This window comes from Hyla sarda, chromosome 4 (assembly GCF_029499605.1).
Source record: "Hyla sarda isolate aHylSar1 chromosome 4, aHylSar1.hap1, whole genome shotgun sequence".
Taxonomy (NCBI): domain Eukaryota; kingdom Metazoa; phylum Chordata; class Amphibia; order Anura; family Hylidae; genus Hyla; species Hyla sarda.
In genome coordinates, this window is record NC_079192.1 from 365,279,538 (window position 1) to 365,297,970 (window position 18,433).

General features: G+C 46.7%; 1 protein-coding gene and 1 long non-coding RNA gene across 4 annotated transcripts; one reads left to right on the forward strand and one right to left on the reverse strand.

The window, feature by feature from the left end:
* Positions 1–827: 827 nt before the first annotated feature.
* Positions 828–11,804, reverse strand: LOC130267243 (uncharacterized). 3 transcript variants are annotated; one of them, XR_008843116.1, is made up of 5 exons: positions 11,694–11,804; positions 11,515–11,597; positions 10,080–10,153; positions 9,729–9,991; positions 828–1,119 (listed from the first exon to the last, which is right to left on the reverse strand). It is a non-coding gene; the product is annotated as an uncharacterized LOC130267243 (long non-coding RNA). The 3 variants fall into 3 exon arrangements; XR_008843117.1 differs by lacking the exon at positions 10,080–10,153; XR_008843115.1 differs by having other exon boundaries at positions 9,729–10,153.
* On the forward strand, positions 2,828–9,995 carry LOC130267242 (uncharacterized). The gene is made up of 3 exons (XM_056516666.1): positions 2,828–2,955; positions 4,058–4,200; positions 9,499–9,995. The coding sequence occupies exons 1-3, from the start codon at positions 2,870–2,872 to the stop codon at positions 9,993–9,995; spliced, it is 726 nt and encodes a 241-aa protein (XP_056372641.1). The 5' UTR covers positions 2,828–2,869.
* Positions 11,805–18,433: the final 6,629 nt, after the last annotated feature.

Genomic DNA, 18,433 nt, shown 5'->3' on the forward strand with positions numbered 1-18,433 from the left:
ATTTGTATAGCATCATCTGTTTGTAATGTAAGTGACTATGTTTTACTCAAAAATGAGCTTTTATTACCATTATGCAACCTGTCACGTCAGGTACTCCTGCCCACTGACATCATCAGGAGTTGGCGCCGTTTTTTGTTTTAACCTGTAACCTTTTCTATCTTGTGTAAAGCCATATTCACATAGAGAAAGAGGTTGTTACCTAAAAACGTGTCTGTGTACTTCGGCTAATAAAGTAACTTTTACCATCACCTGTCTGGAACAAGCTTATTGCAGTGGATCGCGCCTGGCACCCGGTATTATTCTATACCCTTCAGCTGAAGTTGGGAACAGGACAGACCACCTAGAGACTGCCCTGACGAACACGGTATCATTCTGCGACTCAACAACACACCGGCTATGGCTACATGGAACCCAGCTAAACAGAGTTTTCCTCATGCTAGAAGATTAAGAAAACGGGAGCAGATGCAAGAACATAAGAATAAAAGGGGTTCCAGAATCCTTTGCTGAAGAATCCTTACCTGCGGTGATGGAGCAGATCTTTACCTCGTTACTGGGTGAGGACAGAGGAGCTGCCATCACCATTGAGAGGGTCCACAGGGCCTTGCGCCCCAAACCTGCACCCTCAGACCCACCGCGAGATTTCATTTGTGGCCTTCTGAGTTTCATGGACACAGCTGCTGTATTGAAGGCAAACAGGGAAGCTGACTTACTGCAGTTTGACTGTAACCCGATCCTGATCTTCCAAGACATTGCACCGTCCACATTAGCAAAGCGCAGAATACTGAATCCATTATTGCAGAAGCTCCGGGAAATGCGCTTACCTTATATGTGGCTGTATCCCTTTGGCCTTTCCATCCTGAAAGATGGTAAGCGCATCTCTGTACATCACCCAGAGGAGCTGGAGAAAGTCTGGGATTTCATAGGGATCGAGCTGATACCCATACCCTCTTGGCTCCCGATTGATGAGTGTCACACTCTCCCATCACTTCACATAATGGCTCTGCTGTATGTTGTTTAAGTTACACAGCGTCACATCAAGTTTATACCGAATCTCAAGGAAAGACATGCTGGTTGCTTAACTGATGTAATCTTTACTGAGATGTAATGCACACGGTAAAACTGTAAAACAAATATATAAAAGACAAATATAAGCATGGCTATGCAAGTGCCTTACATTATGCATAGCTGATACATAGATAGAGTCTAACATGTGCTCACTTACTACACACATTTTCTGTCTACAAATGCCTAGCATCTCTCTACACAGGATAAGCTAACAAACCCCTTTTACTTACAGGCTTTGGTATTTATCAGATTTGCAGTCTATATTAGCTTCAAGAAGTCCTGTGGATCTGGTCACTGTGGTAGCTGGAGCTGGAATGAATGAGACGTGACGGGGCTAGCCCTAGGCTTTAGAGAGAAGGCCCGCTTCTAGGCTTCAAGAAAATGGAGGGTCTTAAAGGGACAGACCCTGCTGAGTGCCAAGCATGTAAAATACATTGTGAAGGCAGCACACTCCCCACCTGGCATACTTTTTGTTATGCCCCTCACCCTTGGACAGAAGTAAAACTACTTCAGAAATTGGCCTTGCATACACTTTGAAAATGCCCTGTCTAACAATTCTAACTTCAACCTTTCTAACTCTAGCATCACTACTAGGATCAGTCCCCACAATGAGTCCAATGGGCCACTCGTTCCTGTGGGCCTGAGAGTCTTTTAGTAAGACAACATCTCCAACTTGTAAATTGGGCTTGTCATCTTGCCATTTCTTGCATGGCTGGAGTATCACCAGGTATTCCTGTCTCCACCTCTTCCAGAAAATGTCCGCAAGACTTTGAACTTGTTTCCATTGCTTGTAGAGTTGTGCACGACCCAAAAATGTGTTTGTTTTTCGTTTCGTACGTTCTCGTATTAAAAAAATTTCGGTTCTGCTGCACATTCGTTATCGAGTAATTAGTTTCATTCTGTTTTTTGGATACATCCGTATATTTTCGGATCCATCCAAAATATCGTCCGGATGCATTCGTTATATCAGACCCGTCCATTATTTCGGACGCATACGTTACATTGGGCGCATTCGTTACTTCGGACGCATTCGTTATTTCGGCCGCATTCATTATTTCGGCCGCATTCGTTTCACTTTCAAATTCTGCAGATTACATTATTTGTTTTATGTTGCTGTATTCCTAATGATTAACGAAAACAGCTGAAGTAAAGTTAGGCCAGGTCAGTAAGGGGCTCAGAGTTTTCACCCAGTGGCCCAGATTTATAAACTGTGTGAGAGAAAGAGTGGAGTGGTCTGGTCTCCCATAGCAACCAATCACAGTTCAGCTTTCACTTTACCAGAGTTCATTATCTGACATGTGATTGGCTGTTGTGGTCACTCCCCTTTTTCTCTCACACAGATTGATAAATCTTGCCAGCGTGTACTGAGAGTGAGAAATTTATTGTATTGTGCGTAAATTGTGGGGAAAAAACAATGTCTGGAATGAGAGAAATTATGTCTGTGGTGTCTGGGAGAGAGGATGGTGAGGGTGAGCGTGCTGTTGTGGATGTGAGTGATAGAGCATGTGTGAGTGAGCGTGCGGATTATGTGTCTGAGTGTAGTGGTGCCGTGGAGAGGAGAGGAGAGAAGAGGAGGAGTAAAGTCTGAGAAGGTCCAATCGCAAGACAAAGTGGTTGGACATTATCGGACTCGGGCAGTGGCAGCCACACATCTGAGGCTGAGAGTCTGCACTCAGTGGGAGTCCCACCAGCCAAAAAACAAAGAGGGCCGAAATTCACGGAGGCTGAGAATGTAGCACTGGTGGCTTCTGTTAGCACAGAAAAATCTGTGTTATTCAACAAGACAGTGGGCACCCAGGAGAAGATGGCCGCCTGGAGTCGGGTGAGGGAGAAAGTGTCCCAAGTTGGAAGTGGCACAGCGGACAGGACAGTTCTTAGCATCAGGCATCGGTGAGTAAATATTTCAGTATGATATCATCATTAATGTGTTGGCAAAGACATATTGCAAAGCATAAACTATGCTGGTCTAGGTCTAGGACAATACCATTCTATAACCTTTATTGTTTGTTACACAATTGTCCTTTATATCCTAGATTTGTAATTACATCTAGTGTATACCGATGTATCCGTGGTTTCGCCCCTAAAGCAAATGCTCAATAAGTGGGGAACCACCTTTCTTGCAAAAAAATTGTGGACTTTCTCATCTGCATAACTAATTATATATGCGTGACATGAGGATACACATATGAGGGGGCAATTTTTTTGTATTCTGACCCCTATAACTTTCTTAGTTCTCCTTATACGGTCCTGTATGATGCAACCCGGTCTGTAGTTTTTGACAGTACCAATTTTGTTTTAAAGGGGTACTCTGGTTGAAAACTTTTTTTTTTCTTTTTTCTTAAATCAACTGATGCCAGAAAGTTGATCAGATTCCATAAACCTTACAGTACGTATTAAGTTGCTGCTGAATACTACATAGGAAATTCATTACTATTTGTAACCCAGAGCTCTCTGTTGATATCATGAGCACAGTGCTCTCTGCTGACATCTCTTTCCATTTTAAGAACTGTCCAGAGTAGGAGAAAATCTTCATAGCAAACATATGCTGCTCTGGACAGTTCCTAAAATGGACAGAGATGTCAGCAGAGAGCACTGTGCTTGTGATGTTAGCAGAGAGCTCTGTGTTTGAAAAAGTAGGGAGTTGTAGTTTTGCAACAGATGGAGGCACCCCTGGTTGGGAAACACTGATCTATGGACTATATACTAGTATAGTCCAACATGCTCAGATTTGTAGTTTTGCAACAGCTGGAGGCACCCCTGGTTTGTAAACACTGCTATAGTATATTTTGCCATTTTCCGGGACTTGAAGGATTGGTTTGATAAACTAGTAAAGATAAGGAGGATACGTCTGTCTATATCTGTGTAGTGTGGTATAAATGCAGAAATATGAGCATTCAAGCAAAAGAACAAAATTGTTTCTCAACAAAACTGTTTATTGTCATAAAACGGAAATGGTATGATAAACTTGAATATTTATGTAAAACACAAACAGGTACTATGACTGCAGGGCATCAGTAGTCAAAAAAATAAAAAAAAAGCAGCAGCAGAGGAGGAACATCAACTTCAAGAACTGGGAGTTGGAGTTAAAGAAGCACCTCCTGCCAGAGGCTCAGACATCCGAGGCAGAGAGATCTGGTGAGTAAAAGAGTAAAAAATCTTAATCCTTCCAGTACTTATTAGCTGCTGAATGCTACAGAGGAAATTCCTTTCTTTTTGGAACACTGATGACATCACGAACACAGTGCTCTCTGCAGACATCTCTGTCCATTTTAGCAACCATGCATAGCAGATGTATGCTAAGGGCAGCATGGTGGCTCAGTGGTTACCACTGCTGCTTTGCAGTGCTGGGGACTAAGGACAAAAATAAATAAAGCGTTATTATAATAATGTCAGCAGAGAGAACTGTGGTCGTGATGTCATCAGAGAGCATTCCAAAAAGAAAAGAGTTTCCTCTGTAGAATTCAGCAGCTAATAAGTACAGGAAGGATTAAGATTTTTTAATAGAAGTAATTTACAAATATGTTTCACTTTCTGCCACCAGTTGATTTAAAAGAAAAAAGGTTTTCACCGGAGTACCCCTTTAAAGCATTTATGCCATTTGTAATGTTGGGACATGCAGATGTCAGGGAATCTAGTCTACCCCGATGTTGTCCTACACAGTAACCCCCTGACATGCGATGGCCCCGACATATGATCAAATCGACATACGATGGCCTCTCAGAGACATACGATGCTTTTATATGTCGGGGCCATCGCATTAACTGCTATCCAACAGCGCAAAATGCTTAAGCTGCTGTCGGATAGCAGTTTAAGCATCCCAGACAGGTTCACTTGCCTATCCCCGCTGCTCCAGGTCCACTTCGTGATCCTCCGGCGTTTTCTGTATCCTCTCCAGGGTCCGGGCCTCGCTTTCTGGCGTCGTTATTACGTTGTTATGCACGCCGTCCCAGCGCAGCAACGTAATAACGTCACCGGAAAGCGAGGCCTGGATTCTGCAGAAGATGCGGAAGAAGCCGGAGGATCGTGAAGTGGACCCGGAGCAGCGGGACAGCATCAGGAGCCCCTGGGACAGCATCGGGAGCGGTGAGGATGCAGTCCGGAGAGGCAGGGACAGGTGAGTACAAACTTCCTATACTTTACATTGCACGGATCCCTCAACATACGATGGATTCGACAAACGATGGGTCATTCGGAAAGAATTACCATCGTATGTTGAGGGACCACTGTACTATCAGACCAAATAACGAAGTAGAGCAGGCCCCCATAGAGATTAATTAAATAATTAACATAGAGCATATCAGACAAAATGGCTGAACTGAACAGCATATACAGTGGTCCTGTCACGATGCCGGCTGGCAGGTAGTGGATCCTCTGTGTCAGAGAGGGATTGGCGAGGACCGCGCTAGTGGACCGGTTCTAAGTCACTACTGGTTTTCACCAGAGCCCGCCGCAAAGCGGGATGGTCTTGCTGCGGCGGTAGTGACCAGGTCGTATCCACTAGCAACGGCTCACCTCTCTGACTGCTGATGATAGGCGAGGTACAAGGGAGTAGACAGAAGCAAGGTCGGACGTAGCAGAAGGTCGGGGGCAGGCGGCAAGGTTCGTAGTCAGGGTGGATAGCAGAAGTTCTGGTACACAGGCTTTAGACACACAAAACGCTTTCACTAGGCACAAGGGCAACAAGATCCGGCAAGGGAGTGCAAGGGAGGAGACCAGATATAGCCAGGGAGCAGGTGGAAGCCAATTAAGCTAATTGGGCCAGGCACCAATCATTGGTGCACTGGCCCTTTAAGTCTCAGGGAGCTGGCGCGCGCGCGCCCTAGAGAGCGGAGCCGCGCGCGCCAGCACATGACAGCAGGGGACGGGAACGGGTAAGTGACCTGGGATGCGATTCGCGAGCGGGCGCGTCCCGCTGTGCGAATCGCATCCCCAACGGCCATGACAGAGCAGCGCTCCCGGTCAGCGGGACTGACCGGGGAGCTGCAGGGAGAAAGACGCCGTGAGCGCTCCGGGGAGGAGCGGGGACCCGGAGCGCTAGGCGTAACAGTACCCCCCCCCTTAGGTCTCCCCTTTTTTTTGTCCGGTGACTGCCTCCCCTGGGATGAGGACACCGGGAAGGAATGGATGGTTTCCTTAATGGCAGGCAGTACAGCAGGAGTAGGAATGGGGAGGGAGGGCAGAGGGTGAAGCTTGGCACGGGGCAGGAAGACACAAGGACGGGAGCCATGAGGGGACACAGAGGCTTGCCTGATGGGACTGGGAGGGGGGGAGAGGCATTTCCTGTGGCAGGCAGAGTCCTTAACGACCTTAGGGGGACCGGATACAGGAGGAACCACAGGGTCAGGGCAGGGAGTACTGGGAACCGGTTGAAGGCAGTCCTTGGAACAAGAGGGACCCCAACTCTTGATCTCCCCAGTGGACCAGTCCAGGGTTGGGGAATGGTGTAGAAGCCAGGGTAGTCCAAGGAGAATTTCGGAAGTGCAATTGGGAAGGACCAAAAATTCGATTTTCTCGTGATGAGGTCCGATGCACATTAGGAGGGGCTCCGTGCGGAAACGCACGGTGCAATCCAACCTGGCTCCGTTGACCGCGGAAATGTGGAGTGGCTTGACAAGACGGGTCACCGGAATGCGGAATTTATTCACCAAGGACTCCCGAATAAAATTCCCAGAGGCACCAGAGTCCAGGCAGGCCACGGCTGAGAGGGAAGAGCTGGCTGAAGTAGAAATCCGTACAGGCACCGTGAGACGTGGAGAAGTCGACTTAGCATCAAGAGACGCCACACCCACGAGAGCTGGGTGCGAGCGTGCGTTTCCCAGGCGTGGAGGACGGATAGGGCAATCCACCAAAAAATGTTCGGTACTGGCACAGTACAGACAAAGATTCTCTTCCTTACGGCGATTCCTCTCTTCCAGGGTCAGGCGAGACCGATCCACTTGCATGGCTTCCTCGGCGGGAGGCCTAGGCGCAGATTGCAGTGGAGACTGTGGGAGAGGTGTCCAGAGATCTAAGTCTTTTTCCTGGCGGAGCTCTTGATGTCTCTCAGAAAAACGCATGTCAATGCGAGTGGCTAGATGAATGAGTTCATGCACGTTAGCAGGAGTTTCTCGTGCGGCCAGAACATCTTTAATGTTGCTGGATAGGCCTTTTTTAAAGGTCGCGCAGAGGGCCTCATTATTCCAGGATAGTTCAGAAGCAAGAGTACGGAATTGTATGGCGTACTCGCCAACGGAAGAATTACCCTGGACCAGGTTCAGCAGGGCAGTCTTAGCAGAAGAGGCTCGGGCAGGTTCCTCAAAGACACTTCGAATTTCCGAGAAGAAGGAGTGTACAGAGGCAGTGACGGGGTCATTGCGGTCCCAGAGCGGTGTGGCCCATGACAGGGCTTTTCCAGACAGAAGGCTGACTACGAAAGCCACCTTAGACCTTTCAGTAGGAAACTGGTCCGACATCATCTCCATGTGCAGGGAACATTGCGAAAGAAAGCCACGGCAAAACTTAGAGTCCCCATTAAATTTGTCCGGCAAGGACAGGCGGAGGCTAGGAGTGGCCACTCGCTGCGGAAGGGGTGCAGGAGCTGGCGGAGGAGATGATTGCTGCTGAAGTTGCGACTGAAGTTGGTGCACAATGGTGGACATTTCCGACAGCTGGTGGGTTAGATGGGCGATCTGTCGGGATTGCTGGGCGACCACCGTGGTGATATCAGAGATATAAGGCAGAGGGACCTCAGCGGGATCCATGGCCGGATCTACTGTCACGATGCCGGCTGGCAGGTAGTGGATCCTCTGTGTCAGAGAGGGATTGGCGAGGACCGCGCTAGTGGACCGGTTCTAAGTCACTACTGGTTTTCACCAGAGCCCGCCGCAAAGCGGGATGGTCTTGCTGCGGCGGTAGTGACCAGGTCGTATCCACTAGCAACGGCTCACCTCTCTGACTGCTGATGATAGGCGAGGTACAAGGGAGTAGACAGAAGCAAGGTCGGACGTAGCAGAAGGTCGGGGGCAGGCGGCAAGGTTCGTAGTCAGGGTGGATAGCAGAAGTTCTGGTACACAGGCTTTAGACACACAAAACGCTTTCACTAGGCACAAGGGCAACAAGATCCGGCAAGGGAGTGCAAGGGAGGAGACCAGATATAGCCAGGGAGCAGGTGGAAGCCAATTAAGCTAATTGGGCCAGGCACCAATCATTGGTGCACTGGCCCTTTAAGTCTCAGGGAGCTGGCGCGCGCGCGCCCTAGAGAGCGGAGCCGCGCGCGCCAGCACATGACAGCAGGGGACGGGAACGGGTAAGTGACCTGGGATGCGATTCGCGAGCGGGCGCGTCCCGCTGTGCGAATCGCATCCCCAACGGCCATGACAGAGCAGCGCTCCCGGTCAGCGGGACTGACCAGGGAGCTGCAGGGAGAAAGACGCCGTGAGCGCTCCGGGGAGGAGCGGGGACCCGGAGCGCTAGGCGTAACAGGTCCCTCAACATACGAAGGTAATCCGTTCTAAATGAACCATCGTTTGTTCAAACCATCGTATGTTGAGGGATCCGTGGAATGTAAAGTATAGGACAGTGGTCTACAACCTGCGGACCTCCAGATGTTGCAAAACTACAACACCCAGCATGCCCTAATAGTCAACTGTTGTCCGGGCACTGCAGGGAGTTGTAGTCTTGCAACATCTGGATGTCTGCAGGTTGAAGACCACTGGTATTGGAGGTTATACTCACCTTTCCCCGCCGCTACGGGCCGTCACCGCTTTTCACCGCTGCCCTGGATGTCACCTGCCATCGCTGTCGCCGTGTCCCCGACGCTCCGGCAAGGCCTCTGGTTCCCTCGCTCTCCGTCGCCGCCATTACGTCGCTATGCAAGCCGCTCCTAATGGATGACAGGACGGCGTGCACAGCGACGTGATGACAACGATGGAGAGCGCTGACGATGCAGGGGATCCTGAAGAGGACGCGCCGGAGCCCCGAGGACAGGTAAGCTACGTTGAGAAATGGTCACATGATTGAAAGCCCGGAAGTAGAGTGATCTACGGCCACCCCTTTCCTTAAGAATAAGATGGCAGGGAGTCAAAGGAATGAGACACACTGTAATGTCCTCTTTTGACATGTCCACACAACTCGTAAATTTGTATTTTCTAATTCTATAATGATAGCAATGTAGATATTATGTCAATTACTCAGCTAAATTGCCTATTGTGATAAAAAGCATGGTTAGCTATTTGCAATGGTGTATATTTGTGGTGTATAATGGTGTATAACATTTATAGGGTTAGATGACAAATATACACCAGTACAATAACTTAATTATTATATTGTAAAGCCTTAGGGAGAGTGTAATGTGTATCATGTAATGATCAACAACACAACTGCTTTCAGTCACTTGACTTTTATTTTAAAATGCCTTTTTTTATTTTTATTATTATAATTTTTTTTTTTTTTTAGATCAACAAGGCCAGGCTTCATTAAGGAGTCACCGTGACAGTTCCCCATCATCACCTGTCCTGTCACAATCGGAGAGCCGGAGGGACGTTGAGGCAGATGATAATGTGCCAGTACCTGAGGAGGACATGGGCCAACCCCTGAGCTCAGCTGCCTGTTCACCAGCTATCCCCAGTCCACCCAGTCCACTATCTCCAACCCCAGTACCTGCATCTGTACCAATGGACACGTACCTTAGGGTACTCCAAGAAAGGGACAGGTTGTCCAGGGAGACGAGGCACCTTGCACGGGAGATGCGACGCTTGAATAGGACCATGCACCGACTTCACCGTCGGCAGGCCGACGACTTCCAAATGATGTTGGCTCGGGTCAGCCAGCAACACCTTCAGGCCACAGCACAGCTAAGGATGGACCTCCTGACGGCAATATCAAGAATCAGCCAATCACCTCCATTGGCTGACACCAGCAGCAGCAACAACTGGGCACCTTCACAAACCTAAAAGATTAAAGAATCATTATTTTTAGGATGGTTGACAGTTTTGTTATGTTAGAAATGTTGGCAATATTCAGGTTTATTGTATTACCTCTGTATTCTATTACCAAAGTTTCATGTTGACTTGTATATTGTAACCTCATACAAAATGGTGCCAAATCCTGCCTACAATATAAACATGCAATTGGTATGATTATGCTGGCTGATTGTAGACAGCAGGCATACAAGGCAAAAAATGATGATTACAGTTGTTAGTTATTGCTACATTTGCATTCAAGGCCTTCGCCATTAAAATATAAAAAAAAATTGTAGGTAAGAAAAAATTGATCTCCTGTTGTGGTGTCTACATGATTGATGATAACTTTGATAGAGGGCACAGATTCCACCAATGCATGAAATGTGTATTGCAATAGTACCTCTAATTTATTCCACAGGCAGACCATGACATAAAAAAAAAAAAAAATTTTATGAGTCTCTGACTCAACAGTTGGAGAGGTGGGGTCCTGAGGCATTGTGAACCTGGGTGTAATGTCCGTTTATTTGTTTTTGCATTTTCCCGTTTCAGGCCCTGTTCAGACATTGTTTTTCATACATTATGTTTTCTGTGCTTTTCTTCCAGGCGTGGAAGAGTTAAGCCTTTCACACATGTGTTAGGCGAGTGTGGCTTTATAACTCCAGCTCAGTCTGTATTCTTGTTTTCCTTTTTTGTCTGTGACCGACTTAGTAATATATATATTGTGTTTTTACGCCACTGCACTTTAGCGCAGGAAGGGACCGGCTCCAAGTTGTCGACTCACCGTTTAGGGTGAGTGGGCAAGTAGGCAGGGAGAGCTCAGTTTAGGGCTTACTCTCCCTGTCCCCTGGTCGGTCCATGACAGTGGGCCCCACTTTTCTGAATGTTGAGACACAGCCATATTGTCTTTTTAAGTGTAATGGTCCACCTGGGAATTAAAGTTAAAGAGGTATTCCGTCCAACAGCATTTTATCCCCTATCCAAAGGATAGGGGATAATATGTCTGATCGCTGGGGGTCCCAGCAGTGGGCCCCCGTGATCAGACATCTTATTCCCTATCCTTTGGATAGGGGATCAAATGTTTTTGCCCGGAATACCCCTTTAAGGTACTAAAGCTATACATTTATTACACTGTGACTTTTAATATGCTGCTGGGATCTGTGCTCCATTTAATAGAGGTCACTTAAGTGTCAGATGCATTGTAAAGCACTACTGTCATTTAAGGGGTACTCCGGCGCTTAGACATCTTATCCCCTATCCAAAGGATAGGGGATAAGATGCCTGATCGCGGGGGTCCCGCCGCTGGGGACCCCTGTGATCTTGCAGGCTGCACCCCAGTTAAAATCAGTCCCCGGAGACTGATTTTAACTGGGGTGCCGCATGCAAGATGAGGGGGGTCCCCAGCGGCGGGACCCCCGCTATCAGGCATCTTATCCTCTATCCTTTGGATAGAGGATAAGATGTCTAAGCCCCGGAGTACCCCTTTAAGAAAAAAATTTTGTCATTTACTTACCACTGATTTGATGAACTCCTTTACCACATAAATGGACGTCCTTGTTATATCCACAAAAATGTCCACTAAATGTCCACTAAATCCTAAAAGAAGGAGGGAAAGATATAAATTAAATAGAAATTATTAGCATTCTAAATGTAATGTTAGGAGGCTAAGGGGAACATTGACAGACCACTAACCTGTTTGATGGGGCTGTTCACTTTCTTAACTTTTTCAAATAACTGATAACACAATGAGATCCAACATTCCAACTTGTAACCAAGAACTTCAACTTTTAACTTGAACTGTAGAACTCATAACTAATTTGTGTCAAAGCTTAGGGCAGGGTATCCCAGCTTGGGCATGTTTACTTTAAGAAAAGTCATCTGCTACATGAGCTGAGGGGCCAGCTGTGAATGCTGTCGGCAGAGAATATTGCCAGTGACTGAAAATACCCGTTCACTTTGCACAGAGGTTGGGGGGCAGGATAGGAGCTCCTGGGCCACCATGGATAGAGCAGGCCAAATTGCCCTCCTTTCATCCCAGTACTTGAGACTATCCGCTGTAGGTGCCAGATGGGGTTCAGACAAATAACTTTTTACAGTCTCTGCAACCTTATTTCTGGGTATCCTTGATGGTTGTCTGGTGTGTCCGACCAAGGTTTGCAAAGTTTCTGCCCAAAAGTCAGCAGCTCTTGATGAGTGTCCAGCAGTGTTTGTGATGGGTGATGATGATGACATTGCAGGCTCATCCTCCTCTTCTTCTTCATCATCAACATCATCATCATCATCGTCTCTCTCTGACGGCACAACCAAGTGTCTTTGCCTGTCACACACCCTGTTGATTAATTTCTCTCTCTCCAGCTTGTTAGGGAATTGGCTTGGAGTGCCATTTTGCCCTTAATTCGGGGGTCACACATGGTGGCAAGCATCAAGTCAGGTCAAGCATCAGTGAGCTCTGTGATCCTCCGGTTTAATTGTCCATGCAGTCTCCTGACAAGTGTGGCAACATCTGGTACTATATATCCTCCAGGCAGGTTTTCTCTGTGATTGAGGATGGCATCCATTTTGTTAACAAGATGGGTAAAGACTTGAGCCAAGCTTGCATTTTCTTGACTCAGGTTTTCTGTGGCTGCACGAAAGGGGCTTAGTACAGTCACAACCTGAGATATTATTTTCCACTCCTCCCTGCTAAGTGGTCTGGTCACACTGATGACATGCTCATGTGACATAGCAAGTATTGCTTTTTGTTGCTCCAGAATTCTTTCAAGCATGTCCAATGTAGAGTTCCACCTGGTGCTTACATCCTGCTTTAGGCGGTGTTGAGGAAGACCTGCCTAAATCTGCTCCTGCCTGAAAATGTGACTGTCCTTCACACTTCTATGAAAATGGCCTGCAATTTTCCTACAGGAGTCTAACACTTCAGAGAGCTTTGTATTGCTCTCAGTGGTGTCATCTATATCTGCCTTTACTACAAGATGGAGGACATGGGCGGAGCATCGGACACCAACAAATATGCCATCCCACAGTGCTTTTAACATATTGGCTGCCCCATCAGTGACCACAAACCCCATCTTCGCCTGTGTATTTGCCTGCTCCCCAAGCCACTCTGCCACCATTTTCTGTAAAGCACGTGTTATGTTATGCGAGCTGTGCTGCTCATCTAAAACCTTTGCATGCAGTAGGAATGAGCAGTGCGCCTGATTTTGTTTTTCCACAACACCAGCTCCTGTGCTTCTTGGCCCTGATGTAATTTGGGCTGGTTCCATTACAATGGGCTGCCACCAGTGTGCTGTTAGTGATAAGAAGGCATGCTGCCCACTGGGAGCAGTCCACAAGTCTGTGGTGAAATGTACTGACTGTCCTGTGGCTCTGCCTAGCTCCTGTTTTATTAACTCCACACAAGATTTATGTAATGAGGGTACTATACTGCGACTAAATGTGGTACGGGATGGAATTACATACTGGGGTGCAACTGCCTGCATTAGACGTTTAAACGGTTCCCCCTCCACCATGTTAAAGGAAGCTCCCCCGACGGCTATGAGCTCGCCAATGAGGCGGGTAATTTTACGGGACTGCTGTCTTGAAATCCGCCTGGAATGAAATCCACTAAATTGATCCAAGGTGGGCTGTTTTGATTGACTGGGGTCAACAGCTTCACCTCTGTGCCCCTTGTCCAGGTTATCTGAGCTGATGGTAGCACTGGAACTAGCACTACTTGCCCTTTTTTACTGGGTGGAGGTGACAACAACCCACTGTCTTCTCAAACAGGACTGGCTTTTGGTGTGTGCAAATGGTGATTCATGCCAGAATTAGTCAGATGCCCTATAACTCTACCACGACTGACTTCCCTGCCACATAGTTTACATTTAGCTGATCTACCATCACTAACTATTGAAAAATGCTCCCAAACTTTAGATTTCCGGCTGGAACTGGAACCGGGTTGTGCAGATGGGGCATTTTGCGGGAGGGGGTTGCTTTTGGAAGCTGGAGGCCTTGTACTGGGGATGGTGGCACTACTTGAATGGCAGGGTGGTGTATCCATTACAACTAAAGAGCCAGAGGATGATGGTGGTGATGATTCTGGAAGGTCAGTTGTAAATAGGAGTGGCAATACAGGACTTTGATATTGTTCAGGACTGGACACATCATGAATGAAATCAAGGGGTACCTCCTCTTCTATGCTTCCAATGTCTACACCTTGAAGAGGCGCACTTAAATGCATTATACATAGTTACATAGTTAGTACGGTCGAAAAAAGACATATGTCCATCAAGTTCAACCAGGGAATTAAGGGGTAGGGGTGTGAAATTATGTCCATGTCTGATTGTGAGCCCTGCTTCTTGTTTTCCTCTCCTTCTTGGTGTCTAACAGATTGCGAGACATTAAGGGCAGCACAGTAGCAGCACTAGTGGTGGCTGTCTTTTTTTTTTTTTTCTTGGATATGATGATGAGTATGGCCACTTGATGAAGCATGGGACTTTGCTGCAGGACTTGCTGCTGATCCTCTTTTGTAAAAAAAAAGTGCAGGTGTTACCTTAGCTTGTTTGCCTGTTGTCTCTGTGCCAGAAGCCAAGTTATCATCAGGTAAACCGTCCATTTCTGCAAATCCAGTGACTCACTCCACACACTGCAATTGTAACACCACCAGCCAAAGTCTCACAGGACTACCTCACAACTGAATAAAACAGCCTTACTGTCTGCAATACAGTAGGGATCGAATTGAAAAAGCTAATTGGCTAAAAGTTACCATATGGTACCATGGAACAATGAACTCCGATCATGTGACCTCCCAAGGACCAATTAAAAGAATGTAGAATTAGTTCTTTACTTTAGTTTACGGACAACGAACGCATTCGTCATTCACCGAATGATTCGTTATTTAACAAATGCATTCGTTATTCACCGAACAGATTCTTTATTCACCGAACACATTCGTTATTTGCCTGTTCGTATTATCGGGGCTATTCGGAAATGCTCAAGGTATGTTTTCGTGCATTCGGATCGCTCCGAATGTACGAAAACGGTAGTATTCGTTAAATATAACATTTGCGCCGAACCGAATTGCACATGTCTAATTGCTTGGTGTACAAGTCCTTGAGCGAATTGTGTCGAGAAATATCTTCCTTTTTCAGAAGGCCTTGGATTTCTTCTTTAAAGACTTCCTGCTGGATGCATCTGATGATCGTGACCTTAGCTTGTTCAAGATGGTCGTTGCTACGCTGATCAGTATTGGTAGGTCTGCAGGAGGATCTGGCTAGACAGATAAGTTTTCCGATTGCACGGGTCAGCGACTTCCAGCTGGAAAACCTTTCAAATCTATGGTCGCCCAGACTGTCTCTTGTCACTAAAGTCCTACAAACTGCAACTTGAGGTCTTACCTCTTTGTCTTGATCTAGTTCTACGAGCTGAAAGGTCTCTACCTGAGTAGTTTCTTTGGTTTCTGTTTTACCAAGAAAAGATGGACCTACGAACCAGTTAGTTTGCTTGAGTGCAGCGGCTGGCACTAGTCTTGTCCCATGGTCAGCTGGGTTCTTGTCCATGCTGATGGGATGCTACTGTTCTGAACTTTCTAGACTTTCTGATACGTGTCACTCTGTTGGCCACGTATGTATTCTTGAAGCGTTGTGAATATATCCTAACACAATCTTGCTGTCTGTATAAAAGTTAACTGCATGGATCTCAATGTCCAGTTTGGTTGTAATCATTTCTGCCATCTCTACAGCTAAGACAGCAGCACAAAGTTCTAGACGTGGGATAGTGTGAGCGGGTCTGGGAGCAAGTTTAGATTTTCCCATGATGAACCCGACATGGCTTTGTCCCTCAGTGTCTATTATCCTAAGGTAGGCGACAGATAGTGGAGGCATCAGAGAATATGCATATTTCTCTTCTCTTTGTAGCAGACAAGGAAACAGATATGTATGGTCTAGGGATGGTGAGATGTTCAAGCTCTAACAATGAGTCTTTCCACAACTTCCACTGCATTTCTTTCTCTTCAGGTAGAGGTACGTCCCAGTCACTTTGTTCTTGCTCAGTAGTATTCTTTGTCTCAAAAGAGCTTTGCCTTGCATGATGATGGGTGCTACGAACCCTAGGGGGTCGTAAAGACTGTTGACTGTAGATAGGACACCTCTTTTTGTGAATGGCTTCTCTTCTCTGGAGACCCTGAAGGTGAAACTGTCAGTCTTCAGGTCCCAACTAATCCCAAGACTTCTTTGCAAGGGTGGTTCCTAGATCCAAGTCTTTGAGGTCTTTAGCACGGTCTTCCATTGGAAATGCTTCCATGACTCTGTCACTGTTGGAAGCTACCTTGTTCAGTCTTATGTTGGATTCTGCCAACATTTCTCTTGTACTTTTCAGGAGGTTGATAGCTTCTTCGTTGCTGGAGAAAGAAGCAAGTCCATCATCTACATAGAAGTTCTTCATGACAAACTGTTTGTCTTCTTGACCATGTCTTTCACCTTGTTGTGCTGCTCGTCTCAGGTTGTAGATAGCTACAGCTGGAGAAGGGCTGTTTCCAAACACATTTACCTTCATCCTGTACTGTCAGTCATTGTCTGCATACCACAGGAACCTTAAGTAGTCTCTGTGATCTTCACGAACAAGGAAACAGTAGAACATCTGTTGTTCGTCTACTGTCACTGCTACAAGTTCTTTTCTGAACCTGATGAGTACTCCAAGGAGTGTGTTGTTCAAATCAGTTCCGCTGAGAAGGACATCATTTAGTGAGATGCCTTTGTGCTTTGCACTAGAGTCAAATACTATACGTATCTGACCTGGTTTCTGAGGATGGTACACCCAAATATTGGTAAGTACCAGTGTTCTTGGTTCTCTTGTAGTGGTGATGCCCTTTCAGCTTGATCGTTGTCAAGGATCTTCTGCATGAAGGCTTGGAAGTGTTTCTTCATATTTGGCTTTCTTTGTAGCATGTGCTGCAACGAGGTGAAGCGTTTCTCTGCTTGTACCTTGTTGTCAGGAAGGCGATGGCGTGGTGACCAGAAGGGTAGAGTGGCTACCCAGCTGCCTGATTTGTCTCTGAAGACTTCCCTGTCCATGATCTCAAGGAAGAGAGTATCTTCCACAGAGGGTGCTGGCTTGTCGTCATCTCGTGTTCTTTCAAACACCTTACAGCCCAGTTCATCTGTATCTCCAGTTGAGGCTAAGTCTTCCATGCACCTCTGGATACTCCGATGATGTGTTGGGTTAACAAGTCTCTCTTTAATGTGTAGACTGTTGGTACATGGGTAAAGACAAGATGTACGACCATTCTGTAACAGATGTGTTCTGTAGACATTTACCTTTTCTGGTTTGTGGAGTCCGTCTAGACATACTTCTCCAACGATGACCCATCCGAGATCAAGGCGTTGTGCAAATGGTGCATTGTGTGGCCCATTGTACTGTTCTCTGACTTTGTGCACTCTGAGGATATCTCTCCTAAGTAGAAGGATGATTGCAGCATCTGGATCTAGTGTTGGTATCTGGTCTGCTATTCACACCAGATGGGGTGATGACGAGCAACTTCAGGTGTGGGGATCTCTGACCTGTCGTCTGGTATCTCATCTCATTCTATGAGGGTAGGAAGAGTCACCTTTGTCTTTCCATCTAATGACTCGATGATGTAGTTGTTTGTTCTTCTCCCTGTTGTCTCTACAACTCCAGAACAAGTCTTCAGGGTATATGGAGTGGGACTTCCTTTGTCACTGAGGAGGTCAAAGAACTCTGCTTTTGCCAGAGATCTGTTACTCTGTTCATCCAAGACTGTGTACATCTTGATTGCCTTTTCTCTGAAGCCTGCAGGATACACCTTGACTAAGCATATTTTGGAGCCCTGCTCTGTACAGATCTCCGTACACTTTGAGGTTACTGCTGACGTTGTACTCTCCCCTTGCTCCCCACCATGATCTTCTTTGAGTTGCTGGAACTTCTTGTTTCCATGATGGTGGTCCTGGGTGCAGTGCTGACAGGTGTTTTTCACTGTTGCACTCTGTGCATTGTATTGTTTGTGTACAGTCTTTTGCAAGATGCTGAATTGAAGCGCAACATCTGAAACAAATGCGATTGTGTTTGAGGTAAGCTTTGTGCTCTTCTAATGTCTTACTTCTGAAACTGCGACATTTTCTTAGTGAACGAGGCTTGTTGTGGATTAGACATATTTTGTCTGGCTCCTTAACTTTATTACTTGCGTTGTTTTCCTGATTGACTGCAGACTCAGGCGAGACTTCTGTCTTCCGTACAGAAACTGTTGCTCTGGGTTCTTTGTAAGGCGTTGGAGGTTTTCGCTCTACCTTTGGGGAGCTTGCAGTTCTCTTGTTCAGGAAAGCAAAGCTTGGATCATTGCATATTTCAGCTTGGTCTACGATGAATTCAGCAAGGAAGGCGAACGGTGGGAATGCGACTCGATGATCTTTCTTGTATCTTGATGCTTGAGTGACCCACCTTTC

Bases quoted from the DNA above. Each gene is read 5' to 3' on its own strand.
- LOC130267242 (XM_056516666.1), top strand. From the start codon at position 2,870: ATGGCCGCCTGGAGTCGGGTGAGGGAGAAAGTGTCCCAAGTTGGAAGT. The intron at 2,956-4,057 runs GTGAGTAAATAT...AAACACAAACAG, and splicing joins GTTCTTAGCATCAGGCATCG to GTACTATGACTGCAGGGCAT. The intron at 4,201-9,498 runs GTGAGTAAAAGA...TTTTTTTTTTAG, and splicing joins ATCCGAGGCAGAGAGATCTG to ATCAACAAGGCCAGGCTTCA.